Source organism: Monodelphis domestica, chromosome 5 (genome assembly GCF_027887165.1).
Source record: "Monodelphis domestica isolate mMonDom1 chromosome 5, mMonDom1.pri, whole genome shotgun sequence".
In the NCBI taxonomy this organism is placed as follows: domain Eukaryota; kingdom Metazoa; phylum Chordata; class Mammalia; order Didelphimorphia; family Didelphidae; genus Monodelphis; species Monodelphis domestica.
This window is the reverse complement of record NC_077231.1, coordinates 313,036,744-313,060,317: the sequence shown is the minus strand read 5'-3', so window position 1 is coordinate 313,060,317 and position 23,574 is coordinate 313,036,744. Positions and strand designations below refer to the sequence as shown.

The following is a 23,574-nucleotide window of genomic DNA, read 5'->3' as shown; positions in this document are numbered from 1 at the left end:
CCTAAAAAATTCTGCCACAAAACTATTATCTTGATTAATAGATGCGGAGGTGCCTTTATTGGACCTGACATAGTACCTCACCTCAGGATTCTTAGATTTAATCACATCTTTTTTCTTCATCATTTAACAGGTGGGTAACACACAGTAAACACTTTAAGTAGTTACTATTTATTAATAATGAGATAACTAGGGAAATCCAACCCTAATCCCAGAGCTTCCCCCAAAAGAACTAATCTAATCAGTTTTTTAAAAAACATTTCTTGCTTCAGGCACTTTTAATAATCTAACTCCTACATCTCATCAGGAATTCCTCCTAGCTCCACATTTCCACATCTTGGTAAAATAAAGGTGGGAAGAGAAAGAGAAAACAAAAGTTCTTAAAGAAGGTGGAATCTGTAAGATGTTTGAATTTGAAAAGACTTTGGAAGCACTTGAATTCAATTGTTGGCCCAAATTTTAAGGATGAGGAAATAATAGGTCCATAGACCATGTGACTGGACCAAGGTCACCAAAGGTGGAATGAGAGCCCAGGCAGGGTGCTGGGACACTTTTCTTTTTACTACCTAGCAAAGATAGAGGCCATAAATAAAACAAGTAGCAAAACATTTTCAGAGTAGAAAAAGGGAAAGGTCCAAGACTTAGGGTGAGCCACCAGGGTAAATTCAGACTAAATGAAACATAATGAAGGGAGGGAAACATAATGAGAACTGCAACACAATCCAACTTTTACTTCCCAAAGTGCTAATTTGTGTGTGAATAAAAAGATGACACAATTTCAATGGAATTAACTTTTATTTGAAATGAGAGCAGACTTATGGTAAATTCCCACCACACATATCACTTCAAAGGATTGTAAACTATAACCTGCTTATTTATTAACCCATTATCCCAATAACAAAATTTCTATGAACAGCAAATTATATAACTAAATTGCTATATTCAATAAATAGGGGTTGTCCTTCACTGATTAAGGGAACATTTAAACTGAATAAGGTTTTTTTTAAAAAAAAAAAACACACACACAAACCACACTTTAATTAAATTTGCAAGGTTTAACAGATGTATTTCAAATGCAATATGTTGTGCAGGAGGAGTCCACAAGCTTTTCATCTCTAAAACATAGACCTAATTTTTAGGGTTCAATTTTTGATTCCTTTCAAAAGAAATGATCAAGAATCATTTTTCTTCTACAGCTTCAAACGTTCTACACTCAACTATTTCACTGTTCCATGCCACCCCACATTTAAATTTGTCATTAACAGTTTTAGATAGGTTACTATTTTTCTTAAAATAAACAGGCAAACAGTTAACCAAAAATAAACAAACAAAACACCCCAAAACACCAAGTTATTTGTCAATGAAAATTTCGTTATAATGTGTGTACAATTGACACAAAACAGGCTTTTCAAAAACATCAATTTCTTTTCTCATTTGGTTAAGATAGGAGTTAATTTTTTTTTTTTTGTAAAAACAAAAAAGGATTTACAAAATGTATTAACACTGGGGTTTCCTTTAAGTTTTGTTTAAGATGTTTGACTACTCAAAACTACAACAATTATATCTTCCAGAGTATAATAAAGGGGTGAAAACAGCAATATATCAACTTAAAAAGTGTAGATTCTAAATAAACCAAAGATTTTTTAAGGGTTCTTGAGAGGTGGGGAAGATTAAAAGGTTGGAGAAATCCAGAATTTTAAAAATCCAAGTCCTCAATAGCAACCGTTCAATTCATCAATAGCGTCCTGTAAAAGAAAAGGGAAAAAATGTTATAGAACTGAAATTTTACATTGACTTCAGTAATATTATTTTGAACATACTAACTTACAAGCAGAATAGTCAAATTTCTGTTGGTGGGGGTGGGGGTATATGACAATGGCACACGACAAGGAGAACTAGAAATAACGAACTTATATTTGAACTGTACCTACTTGGGCTATAGGAACGGGATCTTGACCGTGATCTATAGCGACTGTAATATGGAGATGGTGATCTTCTTCTGTAAGAAAATTGAATGATTATTTAATGCATTCCTAACCTGATAATCACAAATCCATCTATCAGTGGGTGGAAGATAACTCTTCTCACAAGTGACTTTTCCAGAGTAGTTCGGCAAACTATATTAAATAGAACCAGGATAACAATTCCTAGATTATGAAACCTCAGCTAAGTATCTCTAATCATTTACTTGCTTCTAGAAATTTTTTTGTCTTGGTGCATTATGAGAAAACTAGATAAAGTTTCTTAGGGAGTAAATAAAGGCTATTTAGTATGAGAATAAACCCAGTGTAGAACAAAGTAGCCCAGTATTTACTGCAACGAAATTACCAGTCAAGGTATACGAAGCCTAAGTTAATTAATAAGGACTTAAATTTCCAAGTATGAGTTAATATAGATGAAGTTAACTTGCTAATTTAAATGGCAACTAAGTAATGTACCCGTACATTCCTATATAAGCCTAACCTTGAAACAGTTGACAAGATTAAACTAATAGTTTGCAGAAGGATGCCAGGATATTGGTGATATTCAGCTCAGGAAGTGAACCAATACTCCCAATTGTGAAAAACTTGTACACATAATTGTAAACTTTGTTAAGAAAAACCCATTAAGTATTGCTGATAGAGTTGTGAATGGATCCAACCATTCTGGAGGGCAATTTGGAACTATGCCCAAAGGGCGCTAAAAGACTGTCTGCCCTTTGATCCAGCCATAGCACTGCTGGGTTTGTACCCCAAAGAGATCATAAGGAAAAAGACTTGTACAAGAATATTCATAGCTGCGCTCTTTGTGGTGGCAAAAAAATGGAAAATGAGGGGATGTCCTTCAGTTGGGGAATGGATGAACAAATTGTGGTATATGTTGGTGATGGAATACTATTGTGCTCAAAGGAATAATAACTGGAGGGATTCCATGTGAACTGGAACAACCTCCAGGAAGTGATGCAGAGTGAGAGGAGCAGAACCAGGAGAACATTGTACACAGAGACTGACACACTGTGGCACAACTTAACATAATGGACTTCTCCATTAGTGGCACTGCAGTGATCCTGAACAATTTGGAGAGTTCTATGAGAAAGAACACTATCGACATTCAAAGGAAAAACTGTGAGAATAGAAACACAGAAGAAAAACAACTGCTTGAATACATGGGTTGAAGGCATGTTGTTGGGGATGGAGACTCTAAATGAACATCCTAATGCAAACACCAACAACATGGAAATGGGTTCTGATCAAGGACACAATTAATACCCAATGAAATTGCGTGTTGGCTGCGGGAAGAGTGGGTGGAGGGGAAGGAGGGAAATAATGTGATTATTGTAACCAAGGAATAATGTTCTAAATTGACTAAATAAACTTATTCAAATGGAAAAAAAAAAGAAAAACCCATTAAGTTTCCTAAAAATGTGAATCAGACTCTCTCTTTTGTTGTAGGTATAGATTCTTTCGGAAAGGAAAAGAGAAATCGTGAGTTCCCAATCATCTGCCTACCTACTAAATTTAACCATGCCTTTCACTAAAAAGAGGGAACACAGAACTTCACAGTGGTCTAATAAAACCCTAATCTATGGAAAGCTTCTTGAAAAATGTATTTCTAAATGCGAAACTTCCATTTTAAATGGAAGCCTAAAACCTAAAGCAGAACAAGCACACATATGTACTAACTGAAATACTCAACACAAATAAAAACTGTTACCTGTACCGGTAATCATATTCTTCATATCTGTCATATCCTCGGTCATATCCTCGCTCGTAATAGGAGTCACGACGTCTGCCACCGCCTCCGCCACCTCCGCCGCCACCACCGCCACCACCTCCTCCACTACTATTGAGGGAATAATAAAAAGAAAGTTCATTTTCATGAATACATATTTTCTCAGTTCATTTTTGAATACTTAAATGCTAGAATGAAGGGAAAATCCAATCAAAGAACTTAAAAATCTCATTTCTCCCTCACTTTGGGGATTTCTTCAACGTACCCTCTTGGTTACTATTCCCAACTGCTCACAAGGATTCCCAATTTTTCCAAGCTAAATAAAGGTTCTTGAAATTTTAAAATGCTCTGCTTGCCTGTTAGCACAAAGCTAGACCCTGCAGAGGCTAAAAGTGGCCTTCCATCTCCATTGTTTGCTTGGTTTTTTGAGGGGAGCCCTAGCTATGATTTCATTGGCAGGGAGAAGCATCCTAGTCAAACTCCCTCTAAGATGCAGATCTGCACCTGCACAGCAATTTAATTATTAGGGAAACATCAAGAAGTTAAGTGATTTGCTTAGGGTCACAAAGTTAATGTGTGTCAAATCTTTGAATTCATTTGCTTTCCATTCATTTCACTACCCATTATACCACACTTCCTCTTTATTTCCTCAATTATATATTCAAGCCAATCCCAAGCAGGATAATGAAAAAGAGCCCCCAAAGAAAATGATTCAGCAACAAAGCCAGAAAAGTCCAAATTTCAGTCAGGTCTTTAGGACACCTTTGGGAGGCCACTTTATTGCGAGATAAAAAGAAAGCAGAGAACAGTGGCTGGAAGGATAAGGGCCCGGACTGGCTAAATGTTCTGCTTCTCACAACTGGTTTCCACTGGATCGCAACAAAACCAAACCAGGGAGAAAAAATTTTTTCCAAACATATCCGACTTCCCCTGAACCCCAGTCTGTGTTGTGTGGCCACCCGGCCCTGCCTCCAGAGGCTTACTGAGTAGGTCTGCCCATGTAGATGCCCGGTGTGGGGGTGTGTGCTCTCTTAGTAATGGAGTAATCCACACGGATCCTTCGGCCATCCAATTCCATTCCATTTGCCCTCTCCATAGCCTACGATAGAAAGAAAGCGCAGAGTTGTGCCTTTTCGAACTTCCTTTCTTTCAGTCGCTGTTGTTTGGGTCCCGTCTCCCTAGCTTGCTCATGCTGGGGGAGGGGGCGCCACCAGGAATCAGGGTCCCCAGGTACACCCCAAGCTGCACCAGCCTTCCTGGGCCCCAGGCGGTGTCAATACTCATCTCAACAATTCAAATTCCTTCTTACCCCTAACTAGCCGTTCTAGGATGCAGACAAGAACCCTCCCCCCTTCCCTAGCCATCTGCGTCGCTGCCTCCGCCCCAAGCCCGCCCCCTGGAGGCCAAAGGAGGCAAAATGGGGTCCTGAAGGAAAGGGGGAAGGGCCAAGCACCCCTTCCCCATGGGCTGCCCGCCCCTCGGGATTCCGGCCTCGGTATCCCTGTTATTGATCGGGCTCCATTACGGTCAGGGCTCTGGGCAGCGGCTGCGGCGAACCCTCTGGACCCTGGCCGACAGTAATCGCCGCTGCGATCCGTTGGCGGACCCTTTTTAGGCTCCCCAAACACTTTGAAACGAATCGCTTTGAAAGGAAGCTCTGGCCCCGGCTCTTCCTGCCGCCATGTTAGGGGGCTCTAGCAGCCTGGCCCAGCCTCCCTCCGTGGGTCCGCTCATGGCGGCTGCCAGAACACACTCCCATTCCTGAGGCAAGAGCGACCCCTGGCGCACCAAACCACTCACTGCCCCGGCACTCGGTGGAACAGCCACTAGGGAGGGTGCCCGCTAGTGGCTTCCAGGCGGCACTGCAAGGCGGCAGGAAAAAAAACACAGCATGGCGGCCGTGGATGTCGCCATGATGGCGCTCATGGCGCCTGGTGACGCACGGCCTTACGCGTGTTTACATACGGCTTACGTGCAGAGAAACGTAAGGAGGCACGTAATCACAGCACGGTGGCACGTGATGGCACGCACACGTCTGCACGTACAGCAAGTTGCGTAAGCCGCCAAACGCATGAGCTGCAGGGAGACAACGGGGCGGCACCCCGGCAGCCGCCATGATGCTGGAAACTCATGGCGGTTTAGGCTAAGCGGGCAGGGCGGCAGCTGCTTTTCAGAAACTCTCTAGAAAAATCAAAAAAGCACGAAGCAAAACATATTATTTAATAAAAACGGAGGCCCTGGCGCCACAAACTCATACTTCTCCCATGGCCCGATGTCACCGGATTGTCGCCGGGCTACCAGCCCTTTGCCTTAGCCGGTGCTGCCCCCTGGCGGAACGACCTCACAACCTTTGGGAATGAGGGGGAAAGGACAGGACCCCCACAGTCAACACTCCCTTTAGGAATGGCCGCGGCCTATACACAGCGTGGGTCTTCAGGCGGCCAGTTCTGGGGTGACACACTACGGGATAGAGTAAGCTTCTTAAATTTTATGTCAAAAATAACCATTTCCATAAATACTTTGTAAAAAGCCTTATTTCAAGGGTTAAACTGTGACTCACTGTTAAATAAGACCCAGTAACTTCTGTTTTGAAAAACCTTTTTAAAAGGCAACTACTACTATTTCACTGGTTTATGAAAATGTCTTTTTCTCTACAATAATCTTGGCCATCTTCATCAGTTTTTTACTTTACAAACGGCATAACATAAAACATGGAATTGTTGTAAATGATAAAATTTTAAACACAAGTTACTGGTTTGTATCCGAATTATACTGCCCCAAAGTGTATCAGATCGTCATTATCAGCGTCTCCACCCCATCCCATCCCCATCGTTTCTTTGTATAATTATTTCCAATCTATATCTTTTTTAATAAACTGCAAAAACTTCCACTTGAAGGATCCTCGACCTCCAATTCTGTTTGAGAAAGAATCCTACAGCACCATCCGAGTAGCCCTAATTTTTCTGACAAGCAGCACGAACCCAACCCAACGCATTTCTAGCTTCATTCAATCTTAAGCATATTTCAAATATGAGAAGCACCAACACAATTTAAACGAGAATTAGTGTAAAAGACAACAGCTAACGTCAGGCCCACTTGGTTTTTCCACTACAAGTTGTACACAAAAACCCTCAACTGTTTGGACCTAGGATACAGAAGATTCCTTACAATGTCAAACAAGCCTGGGAGCACCCTAAGCTCACCTTGAGCCAGAGATTCTCCAGGGATCATTTTGGAAAAGAAATAGAGTATTTGCCACACGTCACCTTGATGAACAAGTAGGACAAAGTGTCCCTTTCTAGGAACAACAATTGGTTTCCTTGTTAACAATCTTAATTGAATTGTGCCAATTACGGCACTTGCACATTTTTTTAGGAAGTACTGGCATAATAACAACATTATTAGTCCATTTAACCATCTGACAGACACACAGACATTATTAAAGCCAACTAAGTGCCCATTAAAAACAGTGTTTTTCTGGTACTGTCCCCTGTAACAATTTTGTCTAGCTATTTTTTCAAATAAATTATTTGTATGATGTTTCTTGTGCCTCTAGAGAAAACCTGTGTCCTGACCTACTAGATGCACTGTATTGACAAAATATCCCTTATTCACTAATAAATAGAATTCAGGATCATTTTAAATAATACAAATTAGAACTGCTACCAAGCCAAAGTCAGAGCAGGGTGAAAAGGGGCCCATATAGAATGCACAATTAAAAGAAATGAGTTCTAATAAACTCAAAAAGGAATTGACATTTGAAGATTCTGTTCAATACTATTGCAGAAATAAACTCATAAAAATGATTTTCATTAATTGAGGTGGGGACTAAAGCAAATAATTAAACCAGTAGTCACTCTTCAGCCTCCTTTCCCATCTTCCTACCAGTCTCACTGCCCAAAACCAGGTTTCCTGTAGGTTGCAATACTACTGAACAGAACAGTCCTATGAAAAAGGTCTCTCTAGAAAGTCCTCCTATGTGAGCCAGGTTAGAAGAAAAGAGAAAAGACAGTAATAATCACATCTGTTTCTCATGAGCTATTCCTGGGTCCAAGAGAAAGAGCCCACTACCACTTCTAACACGTCTGCTGGGAAACCGAGAGGCAGAGGCTACTCCAGAGTGGGAACCAGGCTGTCAGTCTGTAAACCTAGCAACTAATGCCTCTGTCTATGGCTTAGAGGCAGAGACCTGATGCTTATCTTATTCTTATCTCCCTAAGCACCTAAAAATAAACAGGCATTTCAGAAGTGTTTTTATCTCTAAATTGGATCTACTACCCCAACCCAGCTTTTACTAATTCAATGTTTTCTACATTCAGAAGGAACTTATTACATTTAAAAGGAGTATGCTATTAGCATTTTAAAACAAAAAAAGTATACAAATTAATGGGAATCAAAGTGAATGCTAGCTTAAAAAACAGTTCCAAATAATTGGTATGCAACAATGTAATAATCTAAATCACTACTACTGGCAATATGGGGCTTGAGTTGATTTGATACGATCTGTTCTCAAAAGGCTTTTATCATTTTCCAATTTAATTAAAATTCTCATATTCTCATGAAATTCAAGAGAGGCATCAATTAGAAGTCAAATGACCTATCATTCTTACAATTACTCAACAACCATCTCACCCAACAATCCTTCATTTAGAAATTTAATTCAAAGGGATAGTTCCTGGCTACTATACTCTTCAGAGAGCACAGATGGGACCTGCTTTAATTATTGTATTTATTTATTTATTTTTTTATGTCTGATGATAACCAATCTCCAGCACTATATAGTGGAAAGAACATTACAGTTATGTCTGAGTCTATTATTTATTTGGACTGCTTTTAGAAATATAACTTGCTATAGATAACTATCATATTATGTAACTACTTAAATGCTGCAATATATATATCAGTAAAGTATGATGACAAATGACTTAAAAAAAGTATAATCACCAATTTCCAGCCTATTCATTTTTCACAACTTTTAAGCTCCTTTTGAAATCCCCAAATATTAATGATATTAAGTATAAAAACAGAAAACTTACCTCTTTTGAATCATCTATTCGCTCAAAATAAACAAAAGCAAATCCTCGGGATCGTCCAGTTCGCTGATCATAAACCACATTGACACCACTCAAGGGTCCATAACGGGAAAATACTTCCCGAAGATCTCTCTCTGTTGTATATAAACTCAGACCAAATACTCCAAGACATGTGTTGGGGTCTGGATTAGCCTAACAAAATAAAGGCATTATTCAAAATTGTCACTCTCAAAATGTATTCTCAAATTAATTATTCTTAAACCACTTTGCCTGTGTACCAGTCTTCCATAATTTATAATAGGATGTCATATACATTCACTCATTTGAACCTCAAAACACTATTTTTGGAATTGAGTTAAACAAAGGAAACTCTAGCATCTATTGACATGCCTCTATTTAGGGACATATGTAGCACAGTATTAAGATTTGTCCACTTCACAGACCCAATTTGTCTTAAAAAACCAAAAAACTATGTGAAGAGGACCTTAGGGAAGGGAATCACACATTTATATTTTTATGTCAAAGTTGAATATCTAGTAGAAATAACTATGGGGTTTATATATGTAAGAGCATGGGGGGTATAGAGAAGAAGAGGAGAATCACAGATTTTCCCCTTATTTTTCTCAGAGTATCTAAATCCTTGTATAAACCACATTTCTCACTGTGCATGTCACATTGCATTCCTTTGCATCATAACTTCTTCAAGGAAGAAAGTCTCATTTACCTTCTTTGTCTACTCAACACCTCATACAATATCCTATACAAGGCTAACTCTAAAATATGTGTTAGGAATGATGATAATTTTCCTATACTATTAGAACTAATATGTCTGGTCTCCTATTTGCAGGGGGCCCTCTGGTGGTAAGCTAGAAATTGTTAGCAGATTCTAGGAGGTCTTATGAGAGTTTTATTTAAATTATATTAGGGCTGAAAAGTACTTTAGATTATCTACTTGAGATCTCTAGTTTAAGTCACTGGACCAGAAAATCACACACCACATAAATAGGAAAGGGGGCCGGGGGCGGGGGAGGGAATGGGATGGGACACCAGAAATCTTAATTCCTGGTCTAATGCACTCTTTCCACTTATAAGTATTAACATTCCTTAGGGATAGATCAAACATGTATCCCTAAGGAATATTATGCTTATAAGTATATGTAATCAAACATGTAGCAATGATCTCCTGGCAGTATGATCACTACCTCTATAAAACTACTACTAAATGATTAATTCAATACAAGTCGTTCCCCACCCCTCTCCCCAATCTCTGCTCTTGGTTTCCTAATCTAAAAAAAGGGGGGAAACTGACAAAACGGCCTCTAATCTAAAGTCTCTTCCAGCTCTAAGTCCTAAAATATTAACTGTCCTATGTAGGAAACCAAACAATGCTCTTGTTCCCCAACCATAAAAATCTGTACAAGAAAAACAGATGATTAATCTGAATAAAATTATTTCTAGATCACATACTCTGCTGCCTGTATGTCTTCTTCGGTTAGACATGGGAGAATGACTTCGGCTTCTTCGACGACGATACTCTGGTGTGTACGACCTACTTCGTGATCGTCTCCTATGAGAATGAGAGTGGGACCTGGATCGAGTGTAGCGTCTATGAGAATGTCTCCTTGACCTCGACCTTTAAAAAAAAAAGTTTGGTGAGAAAGAGTATAAAGTATCTACCTCAACATGACCTTGAAAATTCCTTAAGTGCAAAGTACAAAATAAAAACCAAATTTCTGCATTTATTTTGAACTAGAAGTTAGATTAGAATTGTATTTTTTAATCATTTATGGAGATAACCAATTTTGTGATACTGCTCAAAAGATCACTGAGAAGCCATCATTACTTCCAGTCTCACTGATGATAAAATAGCATGGATGGAAAAGAAATTATTGTAATTTATTTACATATTTTAGTAAAAAAAAGGAATATCCTTTAAGTACATCCTTTTGAAATTGCTGTCTCATGACAGAAATGACATGTGCTTTGCACATTCTTTGTCTTTTTTATTCAAGAACCACCATGTGCTGACAGGAAGATAGAGCTTGAGAAAAATTAGGCAACAATAAAGAATCTTAAGAAAAATGGAAAATTCACCCATAGCAACAGAACTCAATCTTCTATTGGTGCTGACTATTCTAACATATCACCATTATCACACTGGCATGTGAGGCTAACGTACTATCATTTTTATGGACTGACATTTATCTTATTTCAAAGCTGATTTAAATTATGTATATTTGAATTATACAACTTTTAAGTTAGCTTTTTGGAAAAGTTATTTTCCAAAATGAATTAGATATAGGGGAAGAAATGTGAAAACATTTGCTTTGAGTTGAAATTTGAATTCTACTACATTTTGGGATAAGGGATCTTAAGGTGAAGGTGACTGAATCAAAGATAAGAAAAGAAACTTATTTACTCTCCTACCTGGACCCACAGCCTGGCTTCATAAACATGCCATACCTGTTTTCCATTCCTTTGGTGTCCCAATAATGCCCTCATTGTCACATATCTAAATATTAACCACTCTTTGAAGTCCAATTCATGTTCCATTCTCCTTCTCTGAATATACTGGTGTCATCTTTGATTTGCTTTTTTGAATCTTACAGCAGTCAGTCTGTGCCTCACAGTCTAGGGGCTTAGTACGTATTGCCTTTATGTGCAATGACTACTTGATAAGTGATTCTTTTCCGAACCTTAGCCTATATGTCCTAAAGACAAGATCACATTCTCCATTCCTCTGGAATAGTAGCATTAAGTGTCTAAGACTTAAATAATTTCCACGCTTTTCTTCTCTTTGCCACTGTGACCTGCCCTCCTTTCTTCTACAGGGTCTAAGAGGAAGAAGCATAGGCCCATGATATACTGGTTTTAACCACTGGCTACCCAGTGTGACTGGCTGTTAAGTTACTTAACCCTGGGCCTTATTTATTACCCTGTCTGGAAAACTAGAGGGAGTTTGACCAGGTGCTCTGTAAGGTGGAGGACCAAATCTCCTCAGCCATCCCCTCTCTAAGCCATCATCTCCATAACAAGACTGATATATCTAAAGCACATCATCCCTCCTGGCTCCTCTTGCCTACTAGTCCAGTCCTCAGACACTCAAAGTCTTTCATCATCTGACACCAAGCACTTTTAAAGACATTTTCTAGCACTCACTCCCCCAAACTCTCTATGTTCTAGCCCAAATGGTCTCCTTCATATTCCTTCTACATTTCACATGCCTATGTGCTTTTCCTGAAGTTACTCTCCACCCATTTCTGTGCCTTGAAACTGTCTACCTCTAATTCCTGAAACTTCTGGCTTCCTTAAAGACTCATCATCAAGTGCTACCTCTTCCAAGAGGATTTTTTTCTGGCCACCCAAGTTTTCAGGACTCTCTCCCACCAAAAATCACTTTGTATCTACTTATAGAAACGTCCCTGAAGGCAGGGACATTTTGTTTTTGTGTTCCCAGTCCCAGGGACAAAGAAAGCACTTAAACGTGAAGATACTCCTCGATAGAAAATAAGAACAGTAAGGTCCTTAGCAGCAGCATTTTTTGTAGTAGTAAAGAACTAGAAACAAGGAAGACACCTATTAATTGATATAAGTGTAGTGAAAGATGCCTGTGATTTAAGAAATTAGGAATACTAAAAATCCAAAGCAGCATCATTGGGATGACTGAAATAGGTTAGTGCAAGGCCAATAATGTGAAAACATCCACACAAGAAGCACAAGATTACTAATAATTTTGAGAAAATAACAAAAAATACTTCAGAGGCTATACCAATGAGCAAGCTTATTCATGAGACCTACAGCTTTCTCCCATGAAAGAATGGGAACTCACACATGCTGGTGAGTTCTGCTGAAGTTTTTTCTTTTTCTTCTATTTCTTTATTTCTTTTCGGTTATGAGGGAAGACTCCCTGGGTTGGAGCTAGGGAAAGGATATATTTGGAAATGAAGGTGAAAATGAAAAAAGGCTGTATAGAATTTGAAAAAATTTTAAATGTTCTATTTATCAACATTTTGGGAGTGGAGAAAAATGGAAAGAGGAGCATAAAGGACAAGCTGAGGACATATAAATGTTTAGAGACAAATCTGTCCTTGATCATTTCTAGTTCCCCTAAGCAAAGGGTGTGTGTGTGTGTGTGAAGGGGATGGACAGGCATCAAGCACCAAGAAACTTTGCCTATGTTCTATCTCCATCTTGTGGCCTTTTAGGATACTGTGGCTAAAACCTGAATTGCCAAGAATATATGGTATATGGAAAATATGGTATAATGGAGTTTCCAACACAAGTCAGGAAATGTAGGATAAATTAGCTAAAAGAATTAGGAAATGACAATTTCTGATGAGGATGGTAGAAGATGGCCCTTGCCATTCATCACACCTACAATTGCTTCCTAGTCAATCTTCATCCTTTAAAATCCTACCTCCAACCCGGCTCTGCAGCTTGTTATTAGGATATCAGAGAACTTTCTTTGAGAGTGTTGGATCAGAAGGTCCTCATCAAGCTAGGGAAGTCTATGATTCAGAGTACACAGGGAGCCCTTACATGGAAGACTGCATTTTTACACTGCAATACATACTGAGTAGAGTTTAGAAGTAGATCATTATTTGGTCCTTATGATCAAGATGGTTGAATACCACCACATTAAACAAGAGACAAGTCATAACTAATGGATTATATTTTGGAGACTAAATGTTACAGAAGTATAAGATTAAGGGTTAGACCTTAAAGGATCCCAAAGGCTGACTTTAGCTCATGGTCTTCAAGGAAAGACTGCTCAAATAAAATGTACAGCTATGGAAAAAGTGTGTGAAGTCTAGAAAATTCAGTCATACGGTCAGTTAAGGACAAATTGCCTGATTCCTATTCTGGTGCTCTTTCTACTAAACCACTTTGACTCACATAGTCCTGAGAGACAGAAGGAGAAGAGGGTTCTACTAAATTATCTCTAAGGTCCCTTCCAACTTTGAATCCCACAGTTTCATGACAGCTATGTAAAATAACTGCTCACTTCGGATTCTAGCCCCCAACTAATGTGAGAGAGAGTGTGTGTGTGTGTGTGTGTGTGTGTGACCCCTGAGCAATACTGAAAATTGTCATCTTAGCTAAGGTAACAGGACTTGTATGAAAAAACTTCCCTTCTAACCCAATTTATGGTTTCCCTGTCTACTTTCTGTCCTTACTTTGAACTCAAGGATAAAAGGGGGGGGGGGGAGAGAAAAGAAAAGATGCATATAGGGAAAAGTGGTGACACGGCCATTTTCACCCTCTCTAGACACCCTCTACCCTCTAGTCTTTTTATTATGTGAAATTTTTTATTCTGTAAGTACTCTATCATGGTTATTATTTTGACTATAAAATAAAAGACTTCTATAAACATCAGCTACTCAATTTTTAAAGAATTCTAGTTTGTGTTATTACAGCAAACCTTTAAGTGTAAAAGAATGGAATCACTACTATCTATATAGCTAGTAGGAGGCAATACCCAGTGGTTAATTCCAACCAGTTTTGTAATACATATTTTTATCAAAATCATATTGTTAAGCAGATATTTTAAATGAATTTATTGGATGAATTCAAGTAGGTTCAGTCCTTATATGGCTACAACTTTAGTTTGCTTATAAAAGAAGATAGAGAATTGCCCCAAAATTGTATCTAGCACTTGGCTGGAGAAGGGAAGAGGGAAGACCGAGAGATAAACATTTTGCACAATTTAAGAATTTGTTATAAAAGAAAGTTTCCATAAAAATAGGTGCTCCAATTAATTTTCTCTCTAACTTAAAAGCTTTTCTTTAGAATCATATCCATTATTAGAATTACTGTGTGTATATTTGTGTGTGTCGATTCCTGGCTTCTTATGTTTCTGCAATTTCAGATCCCCATTATACATTACATCAAAAAAGAACTGAATCATGTTATTTAAAATAAGGAACTTCTAAAAGTGAATTAATTTCAAATACAAAGTTTCCCTGAGTAGAGCACTGATTTAGCTCTTCTTTAACAACTGTCATTGTGTAGGGTCAGTATTTTCTCTATCAATGCAGATCCCAGGCCACTTACTCATGCCCGATCTTGTACGGGTCACATCCCTGCTCCATGTCCTCTGGAGAGGATCCAATCTATATACCAGTGGCCTCTGGCTAGTTCTTTTTTTACTTTTCAACAATGCAGCACACAGGCATCTGTTCTTACCATCTGTTATTTTTCACCTCTCTCAATGAATGAATGACCAGCTTGCCACCTTTTCTCATCATGTACTTCAGAAAGTGATTCCTTTCTTATACTATGCTTGCTATCGTTGAAAATATCCTACTACTGACTTGCATCCCTCTGCGTTTCTCTACTGAATTTTGAGTTATTAGAGAAAAATTCTCTTTCTGATGATACCCATAGAATCAGAGGACTTGGATTCAAATCCTCTCTCTGATGTTTACTACTTGTACAACACTGGACAAATACAAACTCCTTGTGTCTTGGTTACTTTATCAGTAAAATGACATGTTTTCTGGAGTCTGTTACAGCTCTAAATGTAGGGTCTTGTAAGTTTTCTCAACCACCACTTCTGTTATCATATTTTTCCTCTGCTGATGAATTTATAGTCTCTCTATTAAAGATGTGGTCTCCCCTATGTCTCCTCTTTTCCCAGTAGGAAACCAAGGAGTTTCTTATAAGCCAATCCTATTACTGATTGGCATTAATTTTGACTTGCTCCATTTCCAACTCGGGAAAGCGTTCCCTTCTCTTCAGAAAACCTGGTGACCCCTCAGAACTGAGGGCTCACAATACTAATGTTAGACTTAAATAGTCAACTTAGACAACAACTCAGAATTCTAGAACTCAATAAATCCATTAGTTTCAACTGCCATAATTAGGATTACAGATACGAGTCATGATACTCAGCATAGATTCCTCTACATAAATTTTTCTTCTTGGATCTTAGTCAAATATTTTTAATCCTATCTCAGTGTTTGGTGGAAGCTGCAACTTTCTAAAATAAGAAATTGGAAAAATGGAAATCTCATCTCATTTTCAAAAATTTAGCAGATTCAAATTAGTATGCACAGTGCTATTTTTTGTTTGTTAAAAAAAAAAAGGAAGACTAGCTTTTCCTTGAATCTTTTACCTGCTACATTTCCAACACATGTCAGTTTGCCCCTCAGGGAATCTGGTGAAAATTGCCCACCTCTCTTAGATCAAAACTTAAAACATCTGAACTCAAGAGATCTGCCAGTTTTAACTTTTCCAAGAGTTGAGATTATACAAGTTCCCTAGCATCAGAACAGTTTCTCTTTGTAGTCAACAGAAGCTTCTTAGATATTTGTTGCATGAATGAGAAATTCTAAATCACATCAAATATTTAAGGAGTGTAGGTCAAACTTATTAAAGTTGATTAATTCCTGTTAATCACTCTGCTACCACTTTATAAAAATGAGTGTTCTACTTTCACCAACAATCTCATATTAATTAAGCTAGGTCATTTTTAAGACTGTTATTACTTACATGGCAACTAGACTCACTTTTAAAATATTCAATTTGATAACAGTTTGAGGCTTCATACAATTGAATTAGAATTAATCAAAAATCATTCTTGCCCCCGAAGTACCCCCCCAAAAATCAAGAAACTACCTTGAGTACAATTGAATTAGAATTAGTCAACTGAATTAAAATTAGTCAAAAAATATTCTTGCCCTTGAAATAAAGAAATAAAAATCAAGAAAACTACTGTGAGTACAATTGAATTAGAATTAAGTCAACTGAATTAAAATTAGTCAAAAAACATTCTTGCCCTTGAAATAAAGAAATAAAATCAACAAAAATCAAGAAACTACCTTGAATACAATTGAATTAGAATTAGTCAAGTGAATTAGAATTAGTCAAAAAACATTCCTGCTCTTAAAATGAAATAATAAAAAATCAACAAAAATCAAGAAAACTACTTTGAGTATAATTGAATTAGAATTATTCAAGTGAATTAAAATTAGTTAAAAAACATTCCTGCCCTTGAAATAAAAAATAAAATCAACAAAAATCAAGAAAATGACTTACAGTAGAGCTGAATTAAAATTTAAAAAATATATATTTTTGCCCTTGAAGTACAAAGACAACAACCCCCCCCAATCAAGAAAACTACCTTGAACACTGAATTAGAATTAGTCCACTGAATTAAAATGAGTAAAAAACAAAAACATTCTTGCCCTTGAGGTATAAATTATAAGATAAAATCAAGGAAATTACTGAGTAATTACTGAGCAATGAATCAGAATTAGTTAACTGAATTAAAATTAGTAAAAAAATATTCTTGCCCTGGTAGTACAAAAAAAGAAAAAGAAAAAAAATCAAGAGAACTACCTTGAATCCAACTGAATTAGAATTAGTTAACTGCTATAAGATCAGTCAAAAAACATGCTTGTTCTTGAGGTACAGAAAAATAAAAATCAAGGAAATTACCTTGACTAGAACTGAATTAGACCTAGTCAGTTGAATTGAAATTAGTTAAAAAAAAAAAAAAAACCAAACCATTCTTGCCTTCAAAGTACAAAAAAACCAAAAAATAACAAGGATACTACCTTGAGTAAAATTTCTAATACACTTACCTGGATTTTGATCTTGATCGAGAGTGGGATTCGGAATGTTTAGAAGCCCTTGATGGACTACGAGATCCTGACCTGCTCTCCGATTTTACACGAGCAGGACTCCCCGCTGGAGATTTTGACTGAGAGCGAGACTCCTAACAAAGAAGACAGTATTACAAATGGCAGTGGTCATGTAGATGCCTAACACCTAACATTTAAGTACCGTAATTATATTATATTGATTGCTCCTGAAAGACAAATGGTTAGGCAACACCCTCCAGAAAAAAATTTCAGCTCATTAATAGCCCATTGTTAATACTGCATATACTGTCCTCAAATAATTCCCTACTTGAACCAGATCACCAATTCTCTATTAACTAAGCAATCATGCAAATTCATCTACAACTTGATCATACAGACACTGGAACATAAACCATACATTTACTTAACCTAGGACCCATTCATTCTTCCAGATTCTTTTAATTCTACTTCACTCGTGCTTTCTACTTTTCTTCATTCTTCATTGAGTTTTTCCTTTTTCATACTTCGTGTATTCTTCCCCAATTCAAACAATTCATAATAGCCTTAAAAAATATTCAAGTGCTTCTATCTGACCAATCTTCTGTTCAATTTTTTCCCCCATTCAATTTTAATTTTCTGATCTTTAATACTTTTCATTAGCCTTCTTTTATCTTGATTTATCTTCCACATTCTTGGAAAAAACTCTTCAATTTCTTCACGAACATTAACCTTAATGGAAAAAGAACATTTAGTATATTTAAGCACGTGGGGATTATAAAACTCTGCTGGAGTTCAGAATGTTATCTACCAAATGGAAAAGCCAGCAGGTAAAGTGCAAATAACTATTTTATAAAAACAATTTTTAAGTCTTTAAAATTGTTTAAGAATTTAAATTTTAACACGAGAATTTGCTGGAGAATCCTAAATGTTTTTACCATATTGAGTCACCCTCCTCCCCTTTCAGATTTCATCCCTAACCTTTATCATATTCCATGAACCCTAAAAAAGTGTATAAGTCAATGCTACAGGCTGAATTATTAGAATATGGGACTAATACATATTAAATAGATTTTTGGTGTATCCCTAATTGTTAGGTTTCTACTACTTCAGTGTCTCAGGAGGCTAACCTGTTAGGAAGCTTTCACTAAGCCTGGTTATATGATCAAGTAGCTTTTAAAGCCAAACCTCCTAGGGTCAGAACTGTTTGTATGAGTTTGTCCAGATCTGTACACAATGAGTAGTAGTCATGCTACTACAATTACCACTACTTGAACCGCCCTCTCTAAAGCCCCTCTTTACAAGATATGCACAGCAAAGATTCCAAGAGATCTGAACTTTCTCACAAAATTACTGGCTAACCTAAGAGTTCCCAATTATCCCTACTCCTAAAAATCCTACAATCTCACTAAGCTAGGTTAAGACTGAGCATCGCAACAATCAGAGCATGTACCTACCTCTTCAGACTCATGCATTCTAACACAGCAGGATTGTTGACTGACCACTGTTTGTATATACCTAATTGAACTCACACTTTACAAGACATATGCAGATTCAGAGCTATTCAAAAACTTCCTGCCTTACACCCTTCAACTTCTAATCTTAGTAAATTAATACACTTGCATATTTTTACAGTTCCATCTCTAATGACAGGAAATAATTATTATAGCAAACAATCAAACTGAGAAAACAAGGAGAAAAGGTCAGGAATTTCTAATTCTTTGCTGAAAACTAAATTTTGAAAATTGTCAGTGGTGAGTTTAAGCAGGCATCTCCATAAAACTCTCTCCCTACCAGCTTTGATTCACAGTGGTTATATTTCAGAAGCAGATGTGTATATATATATATATATAACCATGCATCACAAAAATAAGTTATTAAACTGCTTCAGGGAGTTTATTTAATTAAAATAATCTGATGTTATATTCTTTTGTGAAGTGCAAAATCCCTTTTAAAGGTCTATCAGTCTTCACTTTAGATGTGGATTTTTACATGTTATTCAGAATTTATATCTAGAATTAAGGGCACCTGGGTCTTCTTGGTTAACTATTCTCTGGTCCCTATATACCTACCACTGAAATGAAATTCTTATATAAAAGGAAAAATATAAAGTTAACTCTTAATTGTTTTCACTTTCTCCTTATGAAGAGAACACAAATTACAATGTACATCTTGATTAATAAAATGGGATAGGAAAGAATTTTATCATTAAATAGCAATTTGGTTTCTCTGTCTATGCAAGGTTTAAAGATGGGTGCTAAATCATTCCAATGTAATAAAAATTCTATACCACTTAAGACATGATTTAATGTAAAATATTGCATCATCAGTTGTATATCTCTATTAACTCAAGTAGGTCTTCCTTTTATGAATCTTTCTTTCAATCTTGTCTTTTAATTTGAAAACCAGAGGGAAAATCAACTAGAAGTCCACAAGAAATTCAGGACAATGTTGTAATCACAACCCCAAGGTCCTGATTTGAAAGTAACAAATTCATTAGTAGCTAATACAATTGTCTAAAGGTAGTTAGCATAATTTCTAGATGAACTCTGCCTCCTCCACCCCCCTCCCCATTTAGGTATTCTACCTTTAATTCTCATTTAGCTATTTACTTATGAGACTAAATCTTCCACCTTATTTCATACCCTCTATTCTAGTTCCTGCAACCATGAAGCAAGCACGGGTACAATTTCATCACCAAAGTGGCAACACAGCAAGCATTTCAGAAACTAAGATTGGCTATGGAGCCACAGCAGGATGTAATGGATAGAAAGCTGGCCTATGAGTTGGAAAGACCTGAGGGGTTCAAGTCTTGACCAACGGCAGGGAACAATAACTCAGTGTCTCCTTGGCAATACCCTGTGACTACAATTTATAGATAAGTTGACAATCAGTAGAGGGAGTTTCCACACCAGAATTCCCTATATGAATAGATCTCCCCAACTTCTACCTACCCACCTCCCTCTAAAACTCCATAATGCTATAGTTTGTAAACACATTTCTTAAGAGCAAGGTCTCAAAGGTTATAAATTAACTATGCTTAAATAAAAGTCTCTTTCTCTTTAGGTATACTTTCTGAAAAAATCATATTCATCAGCATAAAATTACCTTTGTAATGCTATTAATATATGATACATTAAGGATTGTTCCATGGTATTAAACTATGCCTAACACTATCTCTTGCAGTACTTTTGTTTCATGCCATATATGAGTGGTTCTCAAAGTGTGGTCCAAAAACCCCTTTCAGGGATTCAAAATTACTTATCATAATATAGGACATTTTAAACTTTAAATGTAGTCATCAATAAATATCCAGGGGTATATATACTGGAATCAGTTCCTATTGGCTGGTTGTTAAATATTCAGTGTCAGCATTTACACCCTAGAAATGGGCCGTAATTTACTGTTTTGTTCAGTGTCTAGACTTATGTGATGTAGAAAAACGTTAATAATTAAGATTAAATTTAAAAGCATTATGTCTTTGGAAAGAGTTCTTAAATATTTAATAATACAAAATTGGCAATAACTCACATAAAAAAAAAAAAAACCTTTGTGTGGGGAGGGGAAGGAGGTTCTCAATAATTTAAGAGTGTAAAAGACTCCTGATACTAAAAAGGTTTAGAATAGTTCTTTTGCATATTTTATTAAAAATTCAAAAATAAAAATTTTTATGATCCCAATATCACACTAATATGATGTTTTACCTTCTGGGTCAGTGGAAATCTTAAAAAAAATGAGGTGACTAAATTAATTACTTTCTTATGTATTGAACAAGCAAGTATATGTTGCAAGAACTTAATGTTAAATAATTTCTGATTAATTCTTAAAATTTGCATGTGAGGTTATTTTTCCTCTTCCCTTATAGGATACAAATTTTAGTGAACAAATAAACAAGTTTTGCATCTTAGGTCACTGTTTGTATCCAATGCCTCATCTTAATATCATTTCTGTCTAGGTCTTACAGAAAGTTATTTACTAACTGGAAAGCTATCAATTTTTTCTTCACACTAGGATTACTGTGCTAAAACCATTACTTTGAACCAACTATTATCCTGGTGAAACTATAACATGTTTTAAATTCAAATTTTCATATTAAAAGTTCAATAGGGAAAAATAGCAATGGTGACTATTTAGTGCTCAGATAAAAAAGTTTCACATAAAAAACTGTGACTTTTTTTTTTACACAAATGTTAAATATCTTTCTTGAAACTTGGAAGTGTTTTTTTTTTTAAATGCTTTTAAGAACTTGCTCAAACTACTTCATCCTTCTAAACTTCACATCCCAGCATGTTCCTTCCTGAACACTGTTCATTTCAGATAGATCAATTTGATGTACATCTATTCACTATGTTCTGTAAAGAAAAATTACCCTCCTAAATTCTATCATGTCCTTGCTGGCTATTGGGGCTCATTACACTATCCCCTCTTGATTGTTCCAAATGCTTCTAAAAGACTTTTCTTGAGTTTTCCTGGACTAGTTACATGAAGAACTCTCACCTTTCCCATTACCTACTTGAACGTGGAACCTTAATAGCCGTTCCTCAACCAACCCAGGGCATACATGATAACTTTCATCTTCTGTGTCTATACCTTATACTTGCACAGAAACCTCAAATTTCTGGAGAGCAGAAAATCTATGTAATAATTCTTTTCATATGGTACTTAAATGCTGATGCAACAGGTCTAGAAACAATACTGACATAATAAAAACTTATTTTAAAAATTCATGTGCCTCCATAGAAAGAACTTTTTTTTTTTAAACTCTTACCCTCTCCATCTTGGAATTAATACTGTGTATTGGTTCCAAGGCAGAAGATGGTAAGGGCTAGGCAATGGGGGTCAAGTGACTTGCCCAGGGCCACACAGCTGGGAAGTGTGTGAGGCAGGATTTGAACCTGGGACCTCCTGTCTCTAGGCCTGGCTCTCAATCCACTGAGCTACCCAGATGCCCCATCCCCCGCCCCTAAAGAACTTCTTATAAAATGCATTTAAAATTTTTTCTTCAGCACAAGTTTACCAATGTCTAATATAAATAAATGGATTTACTTTGGTTAATATTGGGTTAAGCTATTTTGAATGAAAAACTGAAACTTTAGGTGAGTTTTCACTAAATATGTATAAACAATTGGGACTACAGTAAGTCTTCTATGAAAAACTAAAGATAACCATCATTCTAGTCTAAATTCAGCCTACAGATGAAATGATCTGAATTTAAAATCTGTCTCTCAGACATTCAAGAAATAATTTAGAATGTTAATAATGAATAAAAAACTAGAGTTGCCTTCCTACCCTACGCTTGCAAATTAGACTAGTATTTAAATATCCAAGAGGAGCAGTTTTTGCTTGCTCTTAAAGAACTCCATTCTTAGAAAGCTACTTGAATAAAGGCTTGATTGATAGTTTAGCAATATTAAATGATATGGTATCCAGTTTAAATAGGTACCCCTAATAATGTCACTTTTAAAACAATTTTATATCAGTTCTCCAGAGTCAGTAACAAAATTAATTGGAGTTAAAATAGATGGGAGTGTATTAATTATAGCATAGATACCTACTAGATTACTAAGAAATTTGCCTAGGAATGCAAAAAAATTTTCATTGAGTATGTATTTGAAAAAATGGAATGTTTTAATAAAATGCTCGGAATACCTCTTTAAAAATAGAAATACTATGCTAGAAATACCTGAAAGATTTCTCTCTATGGCTGTTAACTGCCTATAACAGTCTAAAGAGACAGCACAGATGAGCTTTCTCCAAGTCAAGATAAGATAAACCTCTCTATCCCAAGTAAATATTGTTCTTAGATTCCTTAGCTTATAAACTCAAAGTTCCTGGCCTTGCTTTCAGGCTTCCTTAATTGCTTATTTTGTTGAAGGTTTTTGTTGTTGTTTTAGTCTTCTTTGCATCTCTTTTGACTAAAAAGTCTTTTTTTTCCCATTCAATTTTTGAAGATTCAGAATATGCTAAACAGAGTTTTAGTATAACATATGATCCTCCAAATGACAACTGCCATCTTTATTAAAAACCAAAACATTTTGAGGGCTTGGTCTGTCAATCAGGGAGGAAATACAACTTCACTGCCCAATCTTGGGAACTTTGCCCTGGGCCAAGTCACCCTTTCCTCAGGTTACCCTAGCTCCCCAGGCTCATCACACAGGTGACACTTAGTGAGATCACCCAATTATTAAAACCCATTGCAGCCTGGAACTCTACTCCAGAGCTCAAGAAAGCTGCCAACCTCAACAGCA

General features: G+C 36.6%; 1 protein-coding gene across 11 annotated transcripts in view; it reads right to left on the bottom strand.

The window, feature by feature from the left end:
* Positions 1 to 773: 773 nt before the first annotated feature.
* The window catches only part of TRA2A (transformer 2 alpha homolog), a 30,958-nt gene continuing 8,157 nt past the window's right edge, over positions 774 to 23,574 (bottom strand). The window contains exons 2-10 of one of the 11 annotated variants that reach the window (XM_056800488.1): positions 17,748 to 18,058; positions 17,330 to 17,463; positions 10,209 to 10,374; positions 8,745 to 8,933; positions 5,681 to 5,889; positions 4,692 to 4,807; positions 3,691 to 3,819; positions 1,929 to 1,996; positions 774 to 1,742 (exon numbers count right to left, since the gene is read on the bottom strand). In XM_056800488.1, the coding sequence (XP_056656466.1) occupies positions 1,710 to 1,742; positions 1,929 to 1,996; positions 3,691 to 3,819; positions 4,692 to 4,807; positions 5,681 to 5,889; positions 8,745 to 8,933; positions 10,209 to 10,241 (777 nt within the window). In that variant the 5' untranslated portion in view covers positions 10,242 to 10,374; positions 17,330 to 17,463; positions 17,748 to 18,058 and the 3' untranslated portion in view covers positions 774 to 1,709. The remainder of the gene's footprint in view (positions 1,743 to 1,928; positions 1,997 to 3,690; positions 3,820 to 4,691; positions 4,808 to 5,680; positions 5,890 to 8,744; positions 8,934 to 10,208; positions 10,375 to 17,329; positions 17,464 to 17,747; positions 18,059 to 23,574) is intronic. The other 10 variants (XM_056800489.1, XM_056800490.1, XM_056800484.1 and 7 more) reach the window with 10 other exon arrangements.